This window comes from Cheilinus undulatus, linkage group 6 (genome assembly GCF_018320785.1).
Source record: "Cheilinus undulatus linkage group 6, ASM1832078v1, whole genome shotgun sequence".
In the NCBI taxonomy this organism is placed as follows: domain Eukaryota; kingdom Metazoa; phylum Chordata; class Actinopteri; order Labriformes; family Labridae; genus Cheilinus; species Cheilinus undulatus.
In genome coordinates this window covers 11,120,264-11,145,259 of record NC_054870.1, presented here as the reverse complement: position 1 = coordinate 11,145,259, position 24,996 = coordinate 11,120,264, and the positions used below count along the sequence as shown (strand labels likewise).

General features: G+C 39.4%; 1 protein-coding gene and 2 non-coding genes across 4 annotated transcripts in view; 2 read left to right on the top strand and 1 right to left on the bottom strand.

The window, feature by feature from the left end:
* The window catches only part of LOC121511269 (adhesion G protein-coupled receptor A3), a 450,943-nt gene that overhangs the window by 55,281 nt on the left and 370,666 nt on the right, over window positions 1–24,996 (bottom strand). For both annotated transcript variants that reach the window (XM_041789870.1, XM_041789871.1), the window contains one exon: window positions 8,794–8,917. In XM_041789870.1, the coding sequence (XP_041645804.1) occupies window positions 8,794–8,917 (124 nt within the window). The remainder of the gene's footprint in view (window positions 1–8,793; window positions 8,918–24,996) is intronic.
* trnar-ucg lies at window positions 2,503–2,575 on the top strand. Its single transcript has one exon. It is a non-coding gene; the product is annotated as a tRNA-Arg (tRNA).
* trnai-aau lies at window positions 3,110–3,183 on the top strand. Its single transcript has one exon. It is a non-coding gene; the product is annotated as a tRNA-Ile (tRNA).

Below are 24,996 nucleotides of genomic sequence, written 5' to 3'. Positions count from 1 at the left end.
GTATTTGTGCTATCATGCAAATTGGCATTCAAAAATGGTAACATCAAATCCAGCACAATGCTTCCCTGAAACATGATCAGACAAGCAAAGAAAAAAACAGAGTGGAAGTGCATCACATCTTCAGTCCTTGAAGGTTAATTCCAGTTTTTTATTTATTGGGTCCATAAGCTTAATTCAACTCTTAGAGGTCCACTGACTATTTTGCCATTTTGTTGATTTTCTTTTGACAAAATAAACCACTCAGAAAGTGTATACCGTCATGGTTGCTATAGTCTTTTTTGCAATACCTCAACTTTATAAAATTATTTTTATTATTTTTTTGGTTTAATTTACTGTATTAGATATGAGGTGTCCAAAAAACACAACACCCCACAAAAATGGATTTTTAATAATTGTTATTGAAAACAATACATTGTCATTTTTAAAATGAAGTTACAATACGCTGAAATTATGAAAAAATACCAGTGGTCCTCTGTCCCCTATGTGTAATATAATTTTATATCAAATTCAAACGATCATATTTCCTGCTTTATTTGGCCTATTGACATCAAACAAAACTAAAAGAAAGCTTAAAGATCATGCTTTCAACACAGAGTGCAATGCAAATTGTGGCTTTTTTTTCATGCTGTCATGTGGCAAAAGTAGCACATGATGAAATCACGCCGGCATGATCATGGACCCCTGAGAGCGACGGAAAGAAAATCTTATTGTTGAGTTTGACAGAAAAGTAACAATTGGAGCCAGAATTAACCTTATAAGCAGTACAAGTGTAGTGTGTACAGTTCCTTAACTTGATGTTATACTTTCCATTGTTCTTTGTCAGAAAAGCAAACACTTAAAGCTGTCCTTCTTTTCCAGCTCCATTCTAGCTGTACACCGACCTAAAAATAGTGAGGTACCAGCGGGCAAGGAAGCATTTCTCTGACCTGTTTCCAAATCTGTCCTGACATCCCTAATCTCCACGTCCCTCTTCAAGTCTCACTAAGTCATTCGTAACTGTGGGCTGTGGACACGGAGGCACCACCCATGTGACCACACACTGATTGCAGAGGGTCAGAAAGTCCAAGTGCAAGGATACACTGCTGCTGCACAAAATGGAGACTGACTCTCCTTCATCCATCACTGTGTGCTGTAGATGGTAGATGGTTTGTCAATAAATTATCAGATGATCCACAGGGAATTTTTGACAGCCACGTCTTCATCTTTGTCTTTTTATTGAAAGCTAATGATCCGGCATTAAGCATTGTGTAGCAAACAGCTGACAAGAGGACTCATTTACAAGCTCCATGAACACAGATGTATTAATCCATGCAGAGGCTTCATGGAAGTAGAGGAATGTAATAATGAAAAAGCAGGAAAGATAATCTGAAACAAGTGTACAAAGCTGTGTTAATGGCTTTATAAAACTGTGCAGGGCTTAATCTAGTCTGCGATTTGTTTTTTCTTGTTAGTTTATGGATATGAGGTTATCCTTTGCTCCTCTAAGAAAAATTTCTCCCATAAAATATGAACTTGTCATTAAACATTATTTGGATCTCACTTTTACTAATAACATGCTTCTAGGAATTTCAGTTATTTCATAACAGACTCTGTCCAGAACACAGACGTAGATGCTGCAAGGATTTTCTGGGATTTTAAGTTAGAACGAGAAAAATTGACCATTTCAATTAATTTGATACAAACATATGGCCATGAATATAAGTTTTAGGCATGTAGGGAGCTTAGGATTCATCATAGGGCCCAATGTCCCACAACCTGAGGCTGGAGAGGAGGGGGAGGGCAGTGAAAGTCAGGCTAGACATGTCAACACACAAGTGTTAATTAGCAATCAATGTCAAGCTTGACGTTATCTCCTTTGCCCAGGGCTTTCATGTATGGTAAAACTCCCATAGACTGCCAGTAGTTTTCAGGCCCTTGGGACATGCACATGACCTGGGGCTCGTGGCTACACTATTATCACTCGGACAGTTTCCCTGAGCCATGCTTACTCGCCACATCCACCCCTTACTCCATCCTCAAGGTTTGGACTTTGATCATTTTTCAACAGATTATTTTCTCATGCTAAATGCAAAGCTATCTAGAGCATGACCGAGGTTGTGTGAATCCTCCGTCCCACTCAAATGTAAGCCAAAGCAGGTTTACTCACCGCTAAATGTCTTATTTCTGCCTCTATTTTTGGCACAAATATGCCTAAAAGTTCTGCAGAGTACTATATACTGCAATAATCTTTTTATAGCATCAAAATAAAGGAATTCCATTGGGTGTGCTTTGACACCCACAAAGAATCACTAAGTGCAACTGTACTGTTGTAAGGCGGAAGTAGATCTGTTACCCTAACCTCTCAGACATTAGTATTTGTCCTTAAACAGAGGATGCAAAGTCAGCAAAGACATTTGTCAACTAACAAATTACAGTAATATCACCGGTTTGTTAAAAAAAAAAAAAAAAAAAACTAGCAGTGAGGAAAATGGTAAAAATAGTGTAAAAAAGGCTTGACATATCAACCACGTGGCCAAATGGACAAGGCGTCTGACTTCGGATCAGAAGATTGAGGGTTCGAGTCCCTTCGTGGTTGTAAATGCAGCTTTATAGATACACTTCTCTAGTGTTTATGCTCTCTGTTTGGATTTATCGGCCTGACAGAAGATGTTGGGGATGTCCAACAAAAACAGACTGGTTAGCTCAGATGGTTAGACTGTAGTGCTGTAGTGCTGGGTTCAGTCCCCATACTGGCCATGACTAGAAGACAAACTGCTGTCCCACCAATGAACAATGTTGGCCAGGTTTGGTCAAGGCCCACCTTCCCACAATTCAATATCAGAAGTTCCTCTGCAGTGAGGAAATGACTGTGTGACCTTGCTTGAACAATGTTGTTTCTTTTGCAAAGAACTTCAAGGTGAGGATAATGGTGAAAAATAGTGAAAACAAGAGACATGCCAAGACCATGTGGCCTAATGGACAAGGATGCTGACTTCGTATCAGAATATTGAGGTTTGAGACCCATTGTGGCTGCAAACTCTTTACGGAATGGACACATCTCTAGTGTTCAGCATTCTCTGTTTGCATTTATTGACCTGATAAAAGATGTTGTGGATGTCCAGCCAAAACAGGCCAGTTAGCTCAGATGGTTAGAGCATGGTGCTAATAATGCCAAGGTCATGGGTCCAATCCCCATACTGGCCATGACTGTAAGACGAACATCAGACTTATTGAGCATTATTGAACTATGCCAGTGAGTTTTGTAAAGGGCCACCTTCCAATCCCAGATTTCAATGTCAGAAGTTCCTCTGTAGTGAAGAAATGAATGCATGACCTTGCTTGAAGAATGTAGACAAGAGAACAGTTGGCTGTTGTAAGCTGCTAAGTTATGGTAGCGGCTAATGCTAACAGATTAACGGTGCTTATGTGAAGTTTAAGTGCTGTTTTTGTTTATGTGTTTAACATAGGTGCATATTGTGTAAATGAAGCTCATTTCGTTTTCATTTCGTTTGTTTAAACCACTTCCACAAAGACAAATAAGAGAAGGTCTTTGTCCATTCATTTCCAAGGTCTGGTCATGTGTATTTGTCTACCAGGCTGTAATAACATGCTAACAATTACTCTGGTTTATCGTGGCTTGGTTTCTGCTGTCTTGGTTTTGATAATAATACTAATAATATCTTGAATTTATATAGCGCCTTTCAAGAAACCCAAGGACGCTTGATGTGTCCCCTGTCCGGTTTTAGCGCAGACTTTAAGCTGTATCACATAGTTTCAGATTTTTGCTTTTTTGTTGCTGTTAAATGCAGCAAAACAACGGAAAAGCAAATGTCTTGTAGTTGTTCTAAATGGCCGGAATTCTTGAGGACTACTTGAGGACTACCCAAACTCTGGGACCAACTCCAGTTTTGCCCATAGAGTGCATCTGCAGTAAACTCTGCCATCAGATTGCTACTTTTTAGCTAGTCTTCTGCTTGCTTCTTCTCTTTTTGTCTCTTCTTACTTTCATCTGTCACTGTTCTCTTTAGTCTGTTGACTTCAGCCTTTATATCAAACAGTTTTAAGACAGACAAACTGGCTTCGTTTTAGCTGAAGGCTGGTGTGTGAACTAGTTGGCCACAAAGCTATACACACTTCTGGAGAGAAAAATCTGGCCTGCTATGATGGTACATAGTGCTGAAAGCAGGCATTCAAGGCACTCTGTGGAGACGGGATACAACATTCTCCCTGTTGAAACTTACTATATTAGTGGGGAGTTAAGGGGACCTACTGTATAATATTAATTCTGTTGGGGGTCTGAATGGATTTGCAGATCTGTTAAATCTAGTAGTTCACTCATTTCTGTGAACTCATTTAACTAAAAGCCACAAAACTTCAAATTTAACTCTTGCCACAGAAGACATTTTTAAAGTGTTCCATAAAAGATAAGCTTCTTTGGGACATTTCTCACCTGACAGATCAACATCTATAAGAAAAGTCCTGCTTCATGTCTAAAAAGGGGGCAGGGAGATTGACTTGCATTTGTAAGAAAAATTAAATCACTGTCATCTAGCATGGCAGGCTACAGGAACACCATGGAACCCTGTGATGAAACCTGTACAAGAGCAATCAATGAGAGGATCCAATTTTCAGTATCATTTGGTGATATGATTATGTTGAAAAACATTAATATAGTCACTGCAGGTAGAGCCACAGGAGTATATGTTTTAATTAAGCTGACAATGATAGAATCTTAGAGGGAAAATAATTACCAATATGGCTGCAGATATAACTTAAATCCACACAAATGTAGAAACAGACTATATCTGAATATGACCTTGAAAAGAAAACAAGCAGGCATATTTAAAACATTTACCATTATCTAGTTAAATTATGCTCTGATTCACCATCTGCTCAGCAGCTACGCAATATCAGCTTTGGATAATGATGAAAGGATTGTACACTAAAGATTTAAAGCACATTATCCTGGCCACACTGACAGCATTTCAAAATAATCCCACACAATAGTTTGCAATATATATTCTGTAATAAAAGGTTTCCATGTTGTTGCATGTAAAGTATGTATACACACTTTAAATGCACCTTCTAACATGTGACTGTCACAATAATCACATTAAAATAATGTAGACTGCAAGTCCTGTGATTGATCTGCAGGGTAGCATTGCCTATCTTACATTTACATCAATTTTCCCTTTTGCCGTCAGTCATACATTCCATCTCCTCCGTTGTCTCCTCTCTTTCTTTCTTTGCATTATTTGCAGTATATTGAACTGCTGCTCAGCATCCATAAACTCCAAATCTAACATGTTTTCCTGTAAATAATCAAGCAGAGAATGTGGCAAGATCAGAAACTGGTTAATTCACATACAATCCAGTATGTAAGACTGGTATGCTGCATACCAGTATAACATACTGAGAAATGCACCTCCATGAGCACAAGTGGAGTCACCAGTATCACACATTGCAAGACCTAGTTCACCCCGATTAATTGCCTGCTGTATCTCAAGGCTCACATTGTGCAAAAACACATAGTGACAGAATGGCTGTGGTTGGCATCCCTTCATAATGGGTTTTCCATCTAATTTGTAACACTTGTGCATTAATAAACAGCAATGTACTACTGAGTAAATAAAGAAATACATTTTGCAGTGCTGGTTTAGTTGAAAAGAATCCTTATTTAAAGACGGGAAGTAACAATGAGTCTGTTTGACAACGTTCACCGCAGGCTGACAGCAGAAGATGGTGGATGGTAAAAACAGATGACACTAAAGAGCTAAACGAAAAACTGCATGTTGTGGACACAGGACATCAGTTTAAGCCTTTGGAAAAGCCCCCAAATCAGTCTTACTGACATAACTTACAAGTATGTGGTGCTTCGGTGCAGGCTTAAGCCTAAATTATTCTTCAGTATTGAAGGTCATTGACTCAACACTGTAGGTTCATGTAGCCATGAACTCTATGCAGGGACCTGTGCACTTAGCTCATGTGCACTCCCTCAAAAATCAGACTATGTGCCAAACAACACAGGCCGCAAGCCCTGTGATTGAATCTGCCAGTTACTGGGTCTGTCTGCATGCATTTTTGGGCTTTTTAAATGATTTGGCATCATAACAAAGGCTTTTAACTCGTCAAGCCAGCAGCTACTTTTGAACCGTTTTGTCTCACCTGGAGTTACTGTCTTAAAAAAGCTTGTAAAACATTAACTCCTGTGGTGCACAGTCAAGCTCATCAAGCAACATCCTTTTATCAGGACAACCTGGGCTGCAGTAATGTCACAAGAATTAACAAAAAAATATGGTACAATTAAAAGAGGAATAATTAACAGAGTTTAAAAGATTTATAAGTGTGACACAAAGTAAACAGACACTTTTTTAGCACAAACTTGTTCTCCCTGAGGAAATGCAAAGTGAAAAAAATAATCGTGTGGCAAGAAGTCATCAAAATATTTACGTGTTCACAGAAAATCCCTGTGCTTCTTTTTATTGATTCTATTTGTGCCACTCCTAGGCACAGTTTCTGTCTGCAGAGACACAGAGGGACACATCACAGGCTCTCTGTCTCCCTTTTTCTCCATTATGAGCTTTTCAGGCTATTTCCTGCATGATCTACCCAGTGAGACATGTGCAGTTTGACACAGCATGACAGGACAATAGAATTGCCTGCCATTGGTTTACAGCATATCACAAAGTATTCTAGTGGTTAGCATTCATGACCTAGGCAAAAATGATTGAAAATGAATTTAAAATAGATACAAAGATAGTCTTTAAAGATCCTGAAAAGTCACTCAAGTTCCAGGCTGACTAGAAAAGTTTCCATGAGGAATTCAAAGACATGGATAGCATCATTGGAACAGCACAACAGTTAGCTCTAAGAGGTAAAAAAGGCAAGAGGCCACGGTTTATTGTTCAAAAGCTATTTAACCTCTTAGAATCTGTGTCTCCTCTTGTTTTAAACAACATATTAGTCTGAGAAAGCATTTCCTTCCACATTTTTAAAATTCTTTATGTTTGAAGTGCATGTTTTTTTCTTTTTATATTACTCTCTGTGATATAAACAACTGCAGGCATCAAAAGAACTCATCAAATCTACTTGCCATTTGTGTTAGCCCTTCGTTGGCTCCTCTCTTTTTCTTCTTTGCAAAGTTTGCCATAAAAAAAAAAAACTGCTGCTCAATATTCAACAGCTCCACCACCAACAGAATACACCCGATTACTGAAATAGAAATGTTTTCTGCTCGTTTGTGATTTCCTATACACAAACAAGCAGAAAACATGGCACAGGACAAGACACTGGCATGAAAATTGCACTGATGAATTAAGTGTTTGGGCAGAGTATTGCAGAGCAAGGAAGACACACCAAAGCACAAGTTTGTGGTACTCACAAAGATGTCGACCATGACAGTGTATGCAGCTAAAGCAAAGATTCAGTGAAAAGTATGAACCAACCTTCAGGTGTTGTCACTTTCTTTCTGTTATACAGCTAGTGTTTTAGTACTCCAGAACAGTCTTGGTCTTGAGACTGGTCTCAAGATCACAATTTGAGAGTCTTGGTCTTGTCTCAGACTCAAGAGTACTTTTAATCAGCCTTGCTCGAACTGGCCGGACTTGGGATTTTCCATCAAACCGGTCGAGACCAGCACTGACCTGCTATTCTTTGACTTCATTAATGTGATAATAAGGAGAAGCACTGCTAAAACAACACCTACACCTGCAAAAACTCAGACATCAGTCCATCTTATTTCGAGTCAGAAATACCTCTGAGCACTAAATTTAGGCTTCATTGATCTGACAAATCTAGATAAACACCTCATTTCCAGATATTTATTATAACTCAAGACCTGTCAGTGGCTTTTAAATACATACAAGTATTACGTTTTTACAAGAAGTTAGTTGAACAATTTTAAGATTTAAAATTTTTGCATGTTGTGCTTTAAAATAGTTGCGGACACCTTGTTTTTATCTATCAAATTTATTGAAAAGAAAACTAAAATCAAAGAGAGAATGCTCTTTATCTGTTCAACCTTGTCATGTTTGTTAAAAAATTGATTTTTATGGTCTTGGCCTCGGCTTGTCTCGGCCTTGACTCAGTCTTGACCCCCAAAAGTCTTGGTCTCGGTGCACTCTAGTCTCGGGCAAGTCTTGGTCTCGGATAGTGTGGTCTTGAGTACAACACTAAATACAGCCCTATGGTTTCAAGTTAAACAATATCAACTCGTGTTGCTGGAGCCCAGTAGCAATCATAGAAGTCACCCCAAATTGACTAATTTCTTATTAAATGACCAAAAGGTTGTTGACAAGCTCCTGCAAAGTGTCTAATATGCAACAAAACAGTGGCAACAAGAGTGCAGAGGTTTGCAGAGGTAATATAAAAAAAAAATAGAGATTGTATCCACTGACAGCACCTGACATCATAAAGTTGTAAGGTGAATCTGTCAGGTCCATTCTGGCTGATTAAGACAGAAACTGCAAAGCATCTAGTGGCCAGAAAATGTTTTACCCAATGCAGCTTTCAATAATGTTTGTAAGACCAAATCCTGGTAAAAAAAAAGTACACACAAACAGGCCATAGGGACAGAGAGAGGGAGAGGGAGAGTGCATTCCTGAAGGGAAAGCTTGAATCATTGTTGCAGACACTGAATGAACAAAGCGAGCGGTCCATACATGCAGCTGGAGCATGAACGATACAAAAAGCAACAGTACTATACAACCTTAATACAGCACTCAGAGCCTTCATCTCCAACACCTGAGTGGACATTCATAATCAATTCTGTGAAAAGCTTGGAGAGCAGGATGAATGAGAGAGGAATGCACTTACTGCTTGACAGATGATGGGGTATTTGATTCGATTGATGCCGCCGGCAAACACAGCAAAGGTCAGAGCCGTGTGGAAGCAGAAGTTGAGAAGCATATGCCATCCCTTCCGACTGATCCGGATTGCGCTGCAGAAAAAGAGAAAGATTCAAAGATGAGGTGAAAACACATCAAACTCAACAGTGATTTATCATAAAGTCAAACATCATTGAGATTCAGGTTTCAGGGTGCATCGCCTAACAACCACTTTCTTTGTGATTTAAACAGGACTTTTACAAGGTCTGCATGGATTGCCCTTTGGTTTTACTTCACTTCTCTGCCTTATAAATTAACAACCAGAGGAGAGCAAGGGGAATGTAGCTTGCACAGTCTGTCCAGTGCAAACAAGCCATAGCATACTCCACTGCAATTACATGTGCTACATAATGGAGCACTTTAAACTACACTTAACCTTTTACCCTTGGTTCCACCTGTTAAATGAAGGTAATGATTCACACTTAAATATCTGACAGCTGAAACCACATACTGGTTTTACTTAAACTAAAACTTTCTTCAGTCAAGGACACGTCTGATTCTTTTTTTTTTTTTTTAGAATTATTTTTGGGCTTTTTTGTACCTTTATTAGAGAGAGGACAGTGGATAGAGTCGGGAACAGGAAAGAGAGCGGGGAGAGACATGCAGGAAATAGTGCCACGGGCCGGATTTGAACCCGGGTCACCTGCGTACATGTTGTGCACCTTAACCACTATATGGTAAATATCATGAGAATCCCATACAAGAGACAATGCCCTGTGTGCAGCACTGCCAGTCCTTATAACTTGATGCAAATAATAGCAGGAAACATGAAACTTGCCAAAATAAAGTGAATTCACAGCAGGCAAGAACGATGAACTGCTTCTTCTTTTTATTAAATTTAGAAATGTGGTCCAGTTCCAGTAAAACTGCCACTATATTATGCAGTCCTATGCAGAACTTTTAGGCATGTGTGGACCAAAAGTTGAGGCTTAAATAAGGCTTGCAACGGTGAGTAAGTCTGCCTGGGGGCAACCCATGTCATGCTTTGGATGTCTCTGCAAACAAAGTCCACACTTTGATCAGGAGTAAGAGACCTAGGATACTGTCCATGGATTCTAGGGTTGTCACCAGCCCCTGATTGTGCTGTGGTTGGCCCAAGGGCCCAAAAACCACCGGTGGTTTCCAGTCATACCACAAGGGGTGAAAACGCCTGGACAAAAGAGATGCTGTTAAGACTGACCCTGGCTGCCAAGCTACACGTGTGTGTAAACATCTTGAAGAGTGAAAAACATTTTTAAGAACAGAACAACCAATCATTTCTTTGCATAGCTTTTAAAAGCACAGATTCTGTAACTTCATTTTTTTTGTCTTCACTCAACAACCCCATTGGTCAGTGCATAAAATATTTACATGTTTGCCATCTTGTTGGAAGGTCCTCTACTAATGTATTTTTAGCACCAAATGTTCCACCAAATCTTATTCAACCAATCTGTGAATTTCTGCAGCTGTCTTTCAAAACAACTTTATCGTTCATCAGGCATATTTAAACAATATTCGTTTTAAAATGTGGATTAAAATGTGCAACTTTACAAAAGTGGCCTCTGTTCATGTAGGTAATTTCATGTTAATGACTTACTTTACCTTTGTTTCCAGACTAAAAAGAATAATAAAATGAATAAATTCAAGCAGAACCCAAAACGTGATTAATTTCTGTAACACATGGCCACACTCTGAAATGGTGACCTATTTTTTAGTTTTAATATCATCTTATTTTTTATTGTTAGAGTTGTGGAAACTTTATTAACATATACAGAGCAGTGAAGTTAGTGTCACACTCACACCTGACTGCCACGTACTGAACAAGAAGAGAAGCATGTCTGGAAATGCATTCATACCGTTAACACATTTTTATCTATGATAATGTCCAGACCCCCCAGACATCACCGCCTCATACTGTAAAAAAGACCCTACATCAAAAAGTTTCACTTATGATTCAGCTATAAATTAAGCCTCTTATAGAGAGGTGGGGAGGCTTGTTAATAACTTGGTTAAACAATATAAAAGCAAAATAATATCACCTGAAATGAACAGGATTAGATCTGCCACTATCTCTCTCTCACCTCTGCTGACTGTGGTCTGCTTAATCTCCCCTCCCCAGTTTGACTCTGCAGACCATTTAAGATGCTGTTTCATGTGACAGTAAAGTTTGCAAACTTCGTGCAGATTGAAGAAGTAACTTTTTTTTGCACTAAGATGGTTTAGAAAACCACAATGCAGCCCAGTGGGAGTTCCTTTTAAGGACTAAATCTGAAGTTTCATTTTTTTTTTTAAGCCATGAATTTCTTCTCTGTCTGGCAGAATGGGAGGGGTGAGTGAGCATAGAACTGCAGCAGGTGGACACACGATAGCCAGTATAATTATCTTTTAGCTGAGGTAGATCACAGATACATTCTTTTCAGCACGACCTAAGATCTTTGACACACTCCAATTTTTTCTATTTTTTTTTTCCTGTTGGGCCCATACGCTTTAACTAACATGCTCAGGGACATGACTGATCAGCCCAGCTAGTGGAAAACACACAAATGAACGTCTAGGCCAGTGGTTCTGAGTGTTAGGGGTCACGAGACACTGAGAGGGGGTCTCTAGATGACCCCAAAAAACTAAGAATATTTTTTAAAACCAATTTTGCTCAATTTAAACCTGTTTTCATCACTTTTTTCCCACAAATTTGCCAATTTTAACACATTTTTGCCACTTTAAACCCGTTTTTGTCCATTTAAAACTCTTTTCACAACTTTTGTTTGCCTATTTTTCCACTTCTAAACCTATTCTTGCCACTTTATGCCTAATGTTTCCTCTGTTAACCCATTAATACCACTATTAACCCCTTTTTTGTCCATTTAAACCACATTTCACTATTTGATGGGCCAGTTTTTGCCATTTTAACTCATGTCTGCCAATTTCTGCCTATTTTTCTGTCTCAGTTAAACCTTTTCTCAGTTTATATGAATTTTTCATCCCATTTCACCAAATTTCCAAACCAGTTTTGTCAGTTTAGAGCCATTTAAGCCACTGTTTAATTCTCTTTTACCACTATTTGTGCCTGTTTTTGCCACCTAATCTAATTTTTGCCATTTTTGGGGTTATTTTTTTGCTACATTTATCTAATTTTTGCCACTTCTAACCCATTCCTACGACTTTTAAAATCCAATTTCACCATCTTTTCCACCAGTTTTTGAAAATTTTAACCCATTTTAATTCTGTTTTTAACTAAATGGATTTACATTTTTAAGATGGCTTTTTACTGCACAGATGAATTAAAGAAACAGCACTTTTTTGATAAGAGTGGTTAATTTTCAGGTTAGATATAAAATATGGATACTACTTAACTTTACAATGGACCATGATCTTGCTGACCTCCATGGGGGCCCCAAGCTCTCCCATTGATCCCCCCTTATGGACGCCCTTGTTTGCACATAACTATTCTTAACTGTGCATGGCTGTGTTCCACCACCTTTAGGTACAGTACTTTGTCACAGGCTGAAAAACTTGAGAACCACTGGTCTAAGCAATACTGGCCATAAGAGTAAATAAAGCAAGAAAATCCCTAAATGTTAGAATATGTGGCCATAAAATGGCAAAACAAACAATTTTGTAATGACATCTCCGTATTCTGTAGTGGTATTAGTAAAAGTGTTTGATTTGGTGTCTACACAGATAAATCATGTATGATCCCATGGTTGTTTGCCAGACAAAGACATGTGAGTAATCACATAGAATAATCAATCAGTTCATTCTTGGAGTTCTGTCCTAAACTTCTTTTATTACCTGAAACTGAAGTCTGTCTCAGAGATAAACAAATCTGCTTTTCCTCATCATTTTGGCTTTACTCAGTTTTTGCAAAACAAATTCCACATCATAATTGGAGCTGTGAGTTGGGTTGGATGGAGCTGTAGACGATTGCTGCTGGGGTCTGTGTCTCAGAAGGGCAAAACAAACAAGGATAACTCTGCAGCTAAGCAGTTTTCTGCCGTTTTGAAGTTTGTGTGGTCCGTTTGGGCCTGAGCTCAGCAGCAAACAAATTTTCACCCAATTCTCCTACCAACAAATCTGATGATGAAAAAAAAGAAAGTCCTGCAAATTTGTAAAGTTTTACTGAAAAAGTTGTGGATCTGTCCGACTTTGAGGAAAGAAAATGTTATACAAGACTGCTGTTATAAATCAAAGCTCTGCATATAACAAGTGAGAAATGAGACGACTGCATAACACAATAACACCAGTGACACTGCAGGGACCAGCATTGTGCCTGGATACCTTAAAAGTCTATGTTCACTGAAATATTTACATTTTTGGTGAACATCAATTTGTTATAAATAAACAATTTTTATTTTGAATGTAAGTCCATAAGGCACCCAATTTGAATGTGGATATGATTTTTTTGAAAGATCCAAGCCTAAAACCTGAAACTGGCCCTGTAAAGGTATAGAAAACTCATCACTTGTGCAGTGATGTACTTTAACATTGTCATGCTCAAAGCTTGTAAAATCAAGTTCAAAGTGAGGATTATCTTTAAATGTGCACACAGAATCAAAATTTCAGTAAGGGTTTGGGCTGTCACTGGAGAAAGCATTGTGGCAAAAACAAAAGAAATTGGGTTGGAGTTGAGAAAAATAATTGGTGATGCTCACAAAGCAGGGGGATACACAAAATTATCAGCATTTCCAAAAGCCAAGAACTGGAGTGAGAAGGATGATCAAAAAGAGAGCCACACAGTACAGACCAAGTCTGGCAGAGGTAGGAGGAGAAAGATTCAAAGACCCTGGAAAGAAAACTAGTAAGAGATGTGTTCAAAGACCCCAGAACAACTGCCACTAGAGAATGACCTAGCCAAGTCAGGAACTGAAGTCTCAAAGGAGACCATCACTAGAGCCCTGCACAGGAATGGACTGGGAGGTTACAAACAAAGAAAAACTCAACTTCTCCAGAAGAGACACCTTAAAGCCAGCTTGAAGTGCGCTAAGGACAACATGGAGAAAGGTTATGCATACTGGAAGCGTGTCCTCTGGTCATATGAGACCAAACTAGAGCTCTTTGACCACAAAGATGTCGTTCCTGTGTGGAGAAAGAAGGAAGAGGCGTATGACCCAAAGAACACTGTCTCCACAGTGAAATACCACAGTAGTATTATGCTGTGGGAATGCTACGATGCGTCTGGGAATCTCATTAGGGTGAAAGGAATCAAGAAAAACTTTGATGTCAACAGCAAAAATTGATCTGGCTCATCACTTTCTCTTCCAACATAACGACCCAAAACATTCGTGGAACTGGGTGAAGAACTACCTCCAGAAGGCCAAACTGAGCATTAATGACTGTCCTGTACAAAGTCCTGACTTGAGTCCCATTGGAGTGCAATGCCAGAAAAGATTTAAATCTGGAGAAGCTTGAGAGATTGGCCAAAGAAGAACAGGCTAGGATTCCTCAGGAAATGGGTCTGAGACTTGTTGAAAACTACAACAAATGACTGCAGGCTGTTATACAGCAAAAAGCAGACACAACTGGCTATTAGCATCAGGAAAGCTAATAATTTTGACCTTGGTGGTGGTGAAATAATTTTGTTTTTGTGTACAAGGTTAAATAATGTAAGCATCCAAAATGAAACCAGGATGTTTGGAAAAGCTTGCTCTGTTAAACAGCACTCAGGAAATACTTGAGAAATATTCATTGGGGGCTAATAATTTTGTCCTCTTCTGTAAATGATAAAAAACAAAGAGTAAAGTAGTATGTATTACATATTTTAAAGCCTGAGGCTCTACTGAAGAAGAAGGCTCAGTGCAGCCCAAATAAATAAATAAATATCTCTGTTTTATCTCTCTCTTTAATATGAGTTTACTAAACGCTGTCAGGGACACGTATAAGCAAGACCAGCAGCTGAGAAAGAAACTGGACAGCAAATTATTTCTTCAAGTAAACAAGAGCTGGACAGTAATATTGTGTTAGACTGACAGAGAAAAACAGTGATGGAAATGATACATGCTTCTGTTTACAGTTTTCTATTATTGCAGCTTTGCTATCCTCCAAGACAAGAATTACAACCAAGCAATTCACCACCCAGAGAAAAAGAAGCTCATCATTTGGTACGGAGATGCCGCCTCTTCTTCAGGAAAATGTCATCCAGGTGAGCACACCAAGGTCAGAGATCCTTTCACTGTCTCAGTATGAAATTAATGAGCCAGCTGGATTTTTGGAGGACATTTAAGTCTTGTTTTCAGGAAAGTTTGGATTTACGTCAACAGACTTTCCAAGAAAAAAAGCAGAAAACTGTTTTACATTATTCATGTTATTACATTCTTTGGAAACAATTCAGCATCACCATGGCAACATATTATTTTGGATGTTTAATTTGCCATCCTGCAGTCAGTCTGCCTGAATCCATTTGAAGGACTTCTCTTCTGCAGTTCCAACCATATAAACCCATACAAATTCAAGATTTTGGGTTCCTATTGTGGGAAAACACACATTGTATTTAGGCAACAATCAACAACTGAGGAGTCACACATGTGCACACACAACCATTGTCAACGCCAGTGATTGACGCTCTTCTCTGTCAATGAGCATGTGCATGATGAAAGTACTGTATTGTTTCTCTCTCTCTCTCTCTTCCACACTAAAGGATTCTGCTTTTTTCCCAATTACAGTAATTAGATTTTTTTAAAATCAAATGTGAAAAAAAAAAAAAATCTAAACATTAAACCTACTGATAGGTGCAGCAATATAACACTGAATACAACACCTTTGAATAATGTTAACTTAAATGGAAAAAAAGAGCAAATAGCAGTCGTTCTTTGAGGAAAGTCTATTTGTGCCATGGGAATTTGGACAACCCTACAAATATACACCAACGTTATTTACTGTAATATGTTTTAAAGAGGTTATTTTGTATGGATATGGATATGGTGTGCCCTGAGATGTTTTCTTGATCTTAGCTGTGCCAGGGGAAAAAAAATGGTTAGAAACCACTGACATACAGGATATATTTACCAGATTCCGTGACTTTAATCAGGCGATTAATCATGCAAAGCTTTAAGCTGATTTCTGGTCAGAGAACTGAGACTGATCATTGTCACTTAACCCTTGGAACCCCAAGACAATTTTTGCTATATTTGGTCCACCTGTATTTTCTATGCAACATCCCTGCAGAATATGAACCCTTTTAAGTACAATCAAGTTATAAACATCTATTTTACTGGACAACCTGGGCTATCAGAATTTGTTAAAGCAAGTAAAAGCGAATCTTATTGAACTTACTAATCACATCCAGATTAGCAATCGACAAGCCTGCAACTACACAAGGTAAGGCTATTAAAAAGCAAGAAAAATGCTGTAATTCAATTTTATTGAACATAACCTTTTACAATATCTTTCCCCTCCAGTAAACTCCTCTTCTGAAAAAGGAAAAGTCACACAGTGCTAGATCAGGTGAATAGGATGGGTGATCAAACACTGTAATATGTTTTGGGTCAGAGTGAGAGTGTAGGGTGAGCTGGTGTTTTCCAGTGCATTCGCTGCTGTTTTGCTCAGGATTGTACTGAAAGAACTACGTTTTATTGCATGTAATAGCTCCTTCTAAAAGATGGGTTTCATTCAGTTTGTTCTAAAATGTCTTCACAAATTTGCTTGGATTTTCCATTTTGATCAAGCCTCAGATGTTTTGGGACAACTTCGGCACACTCTTTCATCATGTTTTTTTTTGTTGTGTGTGTGTGTGTGTGGGGGGGGGGGGGGGGGTTTTTTTGCTTATATTTAAAGAGAAGGACAGAGGACAGAATTGGAAAGAGGGATGAGAGAATTGGGGAGAGACATGCTGGAAAGTGCCACAGGCTGGATTCAAACCCGGGCCGACCACATACATTGAACGTGCCTGAAAACACTAGGCCACCTGTACCGCATCATGAATACATTTTCATGCAAAATTTGCCAAACTGTCTCTTTATCAATGCAGACCATTTCTGCTATCATTCTTATACCAAGTCGTCGATCATTTTGAACGATGTTTTTAATGTTTTCAGAAGTTTTTGATGTGTGTGGGTGTCCAGAACTATCATTGTTTTGGATGTCCCCTCTGTCTTCACAAAATCTTTTGTGCTATTCAAACACATGTGCACGTGACATGTAGTGTTCCCCATACACCTCAGTTAATAAACTGAAAGATTCAGCAGCTGTTTTGCTCAATTTCACCCAAAACTTCAAGTTAATGCGTTGCTAAACTTTGAAGCTAATCACTTTCAGATGCCTTAGCAAAAACACGTGTACTTCAATCAGCTGCTAGCAGTGAACTAAAGATGTCACTTACTGGAAACTTACAGATACCAACCTTTAATATGTAACACTCCCACCTGTCATTTGGCGAGAGGTGGGGTACACTCTTGACTGGATGCAAGTCAATCACAGTGCTGACATACAGCCCCGAAGTATAGGCATGCTTGCATTTGCACCTACTGGCAATATGGAGTCACCAGTGAACCTAATGTGCAGGGGTTAGTGACATTTCCAATCCCAGTTGGGCAGAGCCTTTCTGAGTACAGTTCCTCTGCTCTTCCAGCATGCATGGGTTCTCACCAGGTACTTGGGCTTCCTCCCACAAACCAAAGAACTGGACAACGCTTCTGCATTAAAAGCAGAGCAAAAAATGGCACCAAAAGCTTTTCTTGGTGGAGAAGATCTCTTTGTTCTTCTTCTGACTGGCCTTAACAAGAGTTTAGCTTGCTCCACAAGTGAATAACAATTACTGTTAGTTTATTTCCAAACACCTTCAATGAGGTGTTACCCTGATGAGAAATATATCCCATGCCATGAAGATGTGAAGCAGGTTACACTTTTGGCCCACTGATGGAGAAGTGTAGGGTCCAGTGCATCTAAGGGTTAAAAGTTCAATTTGATTGAACTTTCAGAGATAATTTTCTGAAATGAAGTCTGAAATTGTCACTCAATAAATCAAAGTGGTAATGAAACCCTGAGTATTGGTTTTCAGATGTTTAAAAGGTCAAAAACTGTGCCAACAGGAAAAAAAAAAGATACCGCTGCTAAAAAAAAAAAAAAAAAGGTTAGGAATAATTGAAATCCTCAGCTGACTGAAGTGTAATACTTCCAACAAACTGTAAAATTTTATTTCAGAATGATGGACCTGCAGGCTCAGAGCTCCTGACTGATTCTTAGAGAGCACTCAGTGTGTGTTATTCACATTCCCACACACTCTTATCCTCTCTTTCACACACAGTACATGCTGTAGAATATGAACGGACATAGGAATCACTCAGCTGGTTTGATGATGAAATAAAAAGAGATTGTTTCCAGTCGGCTGAGCCAATTGAAGTCTCCACAATGTAAAACTATGCACTCATCTCCACTGTGTGATATATGGGATGAGCCCAGGGGGTTTCACAGCTGTGGGCAGGGCACTTAACCCACATCACTGTCTCCATCCAGCTGGTAGAAACTCGGCTAAATAGGTCAGACAATACTAACATATTTGCTGAATTAAAACACCATTGATTCTTTTAATCACTTTCCTCTGTCAGCTCCCTGCTTTTCATCGATACATCCACTGTCCCCATTTGGAATTATATAACCTCAAGCTGGAGATCTCCGCTCCCCAAAATGGAGGAGTGGAGCCCCAGCTGCACGTGAGCCAACTGTAGATGAAGCGGTGGCTCAGCAGTGAGCTGTGAGGCGTGTCTGGGGCTGGGCTCCACCGCTCTGTGTATGTGGGAGGGGGTGGAGGGGGAGTTAAAGCTGCTGCTGTGGATACCTCCACCGCAGCCAATGTGCTGAACTCCATCCAGCAAAGAGGCCATAAATCAGGCCGGCTCTTGGCCTCCCTGGAAGAGGGTTTTCATAGGCTCAGCTTTGGGCTTTCATTGGGTCAAGTACATTAACCTGGCAAACCCCCAACATCCCCACATCCCCATCTCCCAGAGGGTGGGAGGGGGATAAAAGTGTCCCATCCCCTCAGCTGCTCTCTCACCCTGCACCAACCTCTAAGCCTATTGTAAAAGACAATAAAGCTATGGACAGCATAATGTGACACATTATACAATGGCTGGTTTCATAGGTGGAGGACACGTTCCAAACACCTCGCTGGGTGTCATAAACCAGCGCAGGCAGAGCTGTTAGAGGGAAATATAGAGGTTTCATTCTTATTATAAAGGAGGAAATGGGGGTTTAGAATCATCATCAAATACACAGATATTTCCATTCACAATGTAGGGATCACAGCATGGCAACTGATATGTGTAGCACTGGACTTTGTTTTGTCCACTTGTGCTTATGCATTCATATCCAAGTACATACTGATGTCACTTCTCAGCTTGACAACACCCCCTAAGTTGGAGAAAAACTTTCTGATGGGACCCTGTCAAAAATAAAAAAATAGTATAACAGATGAATACCTGCTGAAATGAAGGACAGCTGGACTGGACTGAGATACATACAGGTTTCTAGGAGTGCAATGCCCAGTTCTGACCAAACAGCATGTCCATTTGCTTACAAGCATATGGGTCCCTTGTGGGATGGTCCCCAGGTTCAATGGTGGCCCCATATGTACAGTTGCAAGAAAAAGTGTGTGAACCCTTTGGGATTTCTTGGATTTCTGCATAAATTGGTCATCAAATGTGTTCTGATCTTCATCTAAGTCACAACAATAGACAAACACAGTCTGCTTAAACTAATACTGCACAAAAAATGCTATGTTTTCATGTTTTTATTGAACAAAACATGTAAACATTCACAGTGCAGGGTGGAAAAAGTATGTGAACCCCTAGGTTAATGACTTCTCCAAGAGCTAATTGGAGCCAGGGGTCAGCCAACCTGGAGTCCAATCAATGTGATGAGATTGGATGTGTTGGTTAAAGCTGCCCTGCCCTATAAAAAACACACACCGGTTTTGAATTTGCTGTTCTCAAGAGGCATTGCCTGATGTGAACCTTGCCTGGCACAAAAGAGCTCTCAGAAGACCTACGATCAAGAATTGTTGACTTGCATGAAGCTGGAAAGGGTTCCAAAAGTATCTCTAAAAGCCTTGATGTTCATGTGTCTACAGTAAGACAGACTGTCTACAAATGGAGAAGGTTCAGCACTGTTGCTACTCTCCCTAAGCGTGGTCATCCTGTAAAGATGACTGCAAGAGCACAGCGCAGAATGCTCAATGAGGTGAAGAAGAATCCTAGAGTGTCAGCTAAAGACTTACAGAAGTCTCTGGCACATGCTAACATTTGTGTTGACAAACTTACAATAAGTAAAACATTAAACAAGAATGGCATTCATGGGAGGACACCACGGAGGAAGCTACTGATGTCCAAAAAAAACATTGCTGCACATTTGAAATTTGCAAAAGAGCACCTGGATGTTCCACAGCACTACTGACAAAATATTCTGTGGACAGATGAAACCAAAATTGAGTTGTTTGGAAGGAACACACAACGCTATGTGTGGAGAAAAAAAGGCACAGCACACCAACATCAAAACCTCATCCCAGCTGTGAAATATGGTGGAGGGGCCATCATGGTTTGGGGCTGCTTTGCTGCCTCAGGGCCTGGACGGATTGCTGTCATTGATGGAAAAATGAATTCCCAAGTTTATCAAGACATTTTGCAGGAAAACTTAAGACCATCTGTCCACCAACTGAAGCTCAACAGAGGATGGGTGATGCAACAGGACAATGACCCAAAGCATAGAAGTAAATCAACAACAGAATGGCTTCAACAGAAGAAAATACGCCTTCTGGAGTGGCCCAGTCAGAGTCCTGACCTCAACCTAATTGAGATGCTGTGGCATGACCTCAAGAGCTATTAACACCAGACATCTGAAAAATATTCCTGCACTAACACAGTTTTGTAAAGAGGAACGGTCCAAAATTCCTCCTGACTGTTGTGCAGGTCTGATCTGCAACTACAGGAAACATTTGGTTGAGGTTATTGCTGCCAAAGGAGGGTCAACCAGTCATTAAATCCAAAGGTTCACATATTTTTTCCACCCTGCACTGTGAAGGTTTACATGGTTTGTTCAATAAAAACATGAAAACATATCATTTTTTGTGCGGTATTAGTTTAAGCAGACTGTGTTTGTCTATTGTTGTGAATTAGATGAAGATCAGAACACATTTGATGACCAATTTATGCAGAAATCCAAGAAATCCCAAAGGGTTCACATACTATTTCTTGCAACTGCAACTGCCCATGACCCTAAGAGGCCACATCTCAATTAGAAGCCTGCATGGACAATTACAAGTGGGGCCATCATGGAGCCAGAGGACATACCCATTTTGGACCCATAGTTGCAACCCACAAAATAAGTGCATCTAAAAAATAGAATATCATGAAAATGTTCACTTTTTTGGTATGATTTAATTCAAAAAGTCTTAGATATGTGAAGGGGTGCTCAATAGAAAAAAAAGGTTAGGAACCACTGTTTAAGAGGGCATATCGCAGATATGGGTGGTAAACTGATATCAAAACCATAACAAAAATAATTTTTACTATGCAGTAGCACATCTCATCATCACTGGTTTTAAATGCATGCATTATAGAACAATAGAATTTCTTCATTTAAAATGTAATGCATGTACAGAGAATAGACTGGATTTATCTGGTAAAGTTGCCTTTTGAATGTAAAAAAATTAATGTTCTGGAGAAACAAAACAGTCTGCAATGTCAGCTTTACATTTTGATAACTGTGAGTTTAATGGGGTAAAAGTTTGTTAAAAACTAGCAGAGGTGTGGACTCGAGTCACGCGACTTGGACTCGAGTCAGACTCGAGTCACAATTTTGATGACTTTGGACTCACCTTGACAATATCATCAAAGACTTGCAACTTGACTTGGACTCTGACATCAATGACTCAGGACTTGACTCGGACTTTAGTCCGATGACTTGAGAATACTTGAGATTTTCAGTGAGTGTGTTGAGTAAAATGTGCCCCCATTCAAAGTATTCAACTAACGCAGTGATACTCAACCCGAGGCTCTAGGCTTTAGTGAGCAGTTGTGGATCTTTAAAGGCTTACTTTAAAAAATCATCCCGAAATCCTCTATAAATATAAGTCCACACAAAGACAGGCTTTAACTTCCAAATTCAAATGAAAACTTGTATATTATTACCGTTGGGTGCGCGCTGGACAGAGGAACGTGCGTAAAAGAGTGCAGAGGAAGTCCGCCTTTGGCGCGTCTTCATTAAGTTCATTCATAGAGGTGTGCTGTCTTGTGTTCAAGGTGAAGCTTCTAATGCCCTTGTTTTAACACATTTCTTCAGTCACTTCCTGCTAATGCTCTCCATACTCGTATTTGATAATGACTTTTATGACGCGCATGATCATCAACGAGCCAAACGCACACGGATCACATTTTGAAATCATGTAAAATTAAGTAAAACTTGTCCAAACGTGGGTGTTTTATTTGATCTTAAACGTACCAATGATAAAAACTGTCAAAAGGGCAGAAACAGAAAAATGAAAGCAACAAACTGGCAGGACAGAAAGATCTGTGAGGGGGAGCTGCAGGTGAGAGGCAGGGCCAGTTTAAGCCATTTGGAGGCCCAGGGCAAAGACCAATGTGGGGACCCTCCCCCTTTAGCTAAAACAATAATAATGAGAGGAAAAAAAAGAAAGCATAACTTTAAGTTAACAGAGTCAAAGAACTACAGTAAATGTCCAAATATTAAATACAAATACCCAAACAGACACCCATGACTCATCAGCTCTTTTTTTTGTATATTCCCTAGGAGGCAGTCATTGTGTTCACATAACTTGAGGTCTTATAACTTCATACATAACAAATAACTCGAGGTTAAGAACTGGTTATAACACCTTAAACCTAATGCTGACCAGTCAAACATGTTCACTTACAAACACACACAAACCCTATATATCCACTCACACACCTATACATATACACACACTCACCACACACACAGACACACACACACACACATTCACATTAGATGAGTTAAAATGACTGTACAACATCTTCAGAAGTTCATTTGTTGTTGCACCGCTTAGCACTGATTATATCCTGAATGCTATGTCAGCACTCTTTTTCTGTGTGATTAAGTTCTGTCACACTGGTCTGATTTTATTAAAAAAATAAAACAATTCAAAATGCATTCATTGTATTTGTCAAATTTAATAGATTGTTACGTTGTTAAAATGGCATTTTATTTGGTAAACAGTGCTTATGACTTTTAAGGACTCGAAAATTTCAAGCCTATGACTTCAGACTTGACTCGACTTGTCTTGTCTTTACTTGAGACTTGACTCGAGACTTGGGATTAAAGACTTGAGACTTACTTGTACATGTACTTACTTGCAAAACAATGACTTTCTCCCACCTCGGAAAACTAGCATCATTCTTTTAAATGCCTTTCACAACCCCTATCCTGTCTAATCAGCCTATAAACTAGCGATTTATGCACCAGTATGATGCATACATGCAAGCTTATGTTGAAAAACTCATTTCAGCAGACACCCATACAAACTGTAAACCAGACACAGAAGGGCATGGATTCATGTTGGCTGCCATCGAAACGACAAAACATTTTCCTTTTAAACAAGAATCATCCATGACCACTACTGGGGAATTCTTATTTCATCAGTATGGGCATGACATCAGTGCATTTGAGTTTTAGCATGGGAATACTTTCACAAAAAAATGCAGCAATTGGGTTCAAAGGATTTGGGTTCAAAGACACGATACCCACCACTGTGTTCTTTTCAGAGCTCATACATCATGCATCACCATTTCACCCACAAACACTGATTCTCTGCTTGGGTCCAGACCTTTGAATCCACCAACTCCATCAGTCTGACTGAGAGGAACAAGATCTGTCTGATTCTGTCTGTCAGATTCTGTCAGGCTAACAGATGCTATCTTGGCTTGAAAAGAACCCACAACGCGCTCTGCATGCAGATCTATCCGTGCATTTGTGTGTGAGTGTTGGTGAAGTGACGTGAGAAAGTGACAAATTCAAACAATCTACCGCTCCTCTCCTCAAACAGCCTCCCTCACATCCTGCCCGTTTAGCACGCAGTCCCACCGCTTCACAGCTCTGATACTGTCAGTCCACTGGAGTGATACTACACAGCTCGAGTGTTGCTAAACAGAGATGCGTTTTAGTGCTGGGGAGTGTCTTTGTGGAGGCCGAGGGGGTGTTCGAGTTTGTTAATGTGAGCGGCGTTAAGAGAAAAAAGCCTCCAACCCTCCCCTGAGTCTGACACATGCAGCACAAAAGCTCTGCCTTCATATCTTAAATATGAGCTTGTTCTCTCTCTAATCTGGGCTGGAATTAATGTCTTTTTGTTCTGAAGAGCCCTCTGTGATGAATGACTGTGTTTCTATGTGAACAAGTAGCCTGGCTTGAAAAGGTTTTACAGTATCCCAGTTTTGGGCATTTGTCTACAATCAGTAATTCTTTATGCACTTTTCTAATCTCTATAACCAATTTTAGTTATGTTACATCAGTCGAATACATTGGTTACAAAAACTAGACCTCTGTAATAACACATTCTGCATTTTTATATTAAATGTGGGGGGATGTGAATAAAAAATCGGAATACATGGTTTTGCAAATCTTGAACTTATATTCATTTCATACAGCACAAAGACAAAAAAAAATGTAACAATCAAACTCATTAATGTTATTGTTTTCTCCATTATTATTACTATTATTATCATCATTATTGTTATCATAATTAGTATTATTAACACTAGACCAGGGATCTCTTCATATCTAAAACAGCCAGCGGGTAAAATTTACCCTTTATCTGAGTATATTGATTTTCACAAAGAGCACTAATGAAGGCCCCACTCCACTCAAATTTGCTGGAGATACACACCAAGTCTATTTTCAGTGGAGGCCGCTGCCTAACAGCGTCAATCCAGGTAGCAGATCAATCCAAAAATGAACAAAGCATCCTGTCAACTTCTAAATACAAGACACTGCATGGAATCCCTATAAATCATCACTTTATCAATATTACAGCTCATCCTGTAGGACAAGCAAAATGTCATCTGGAGGTCAGTGGGTCACAGAGCTACTTAACCTTATAACTTCATAATGTACTCACATATAGTGGAAACAATAAAATTATGGAATCATGTCAAAATGAGTGACAAGTCAGCCCCAAAAAGGCGAAATCATCCGATGT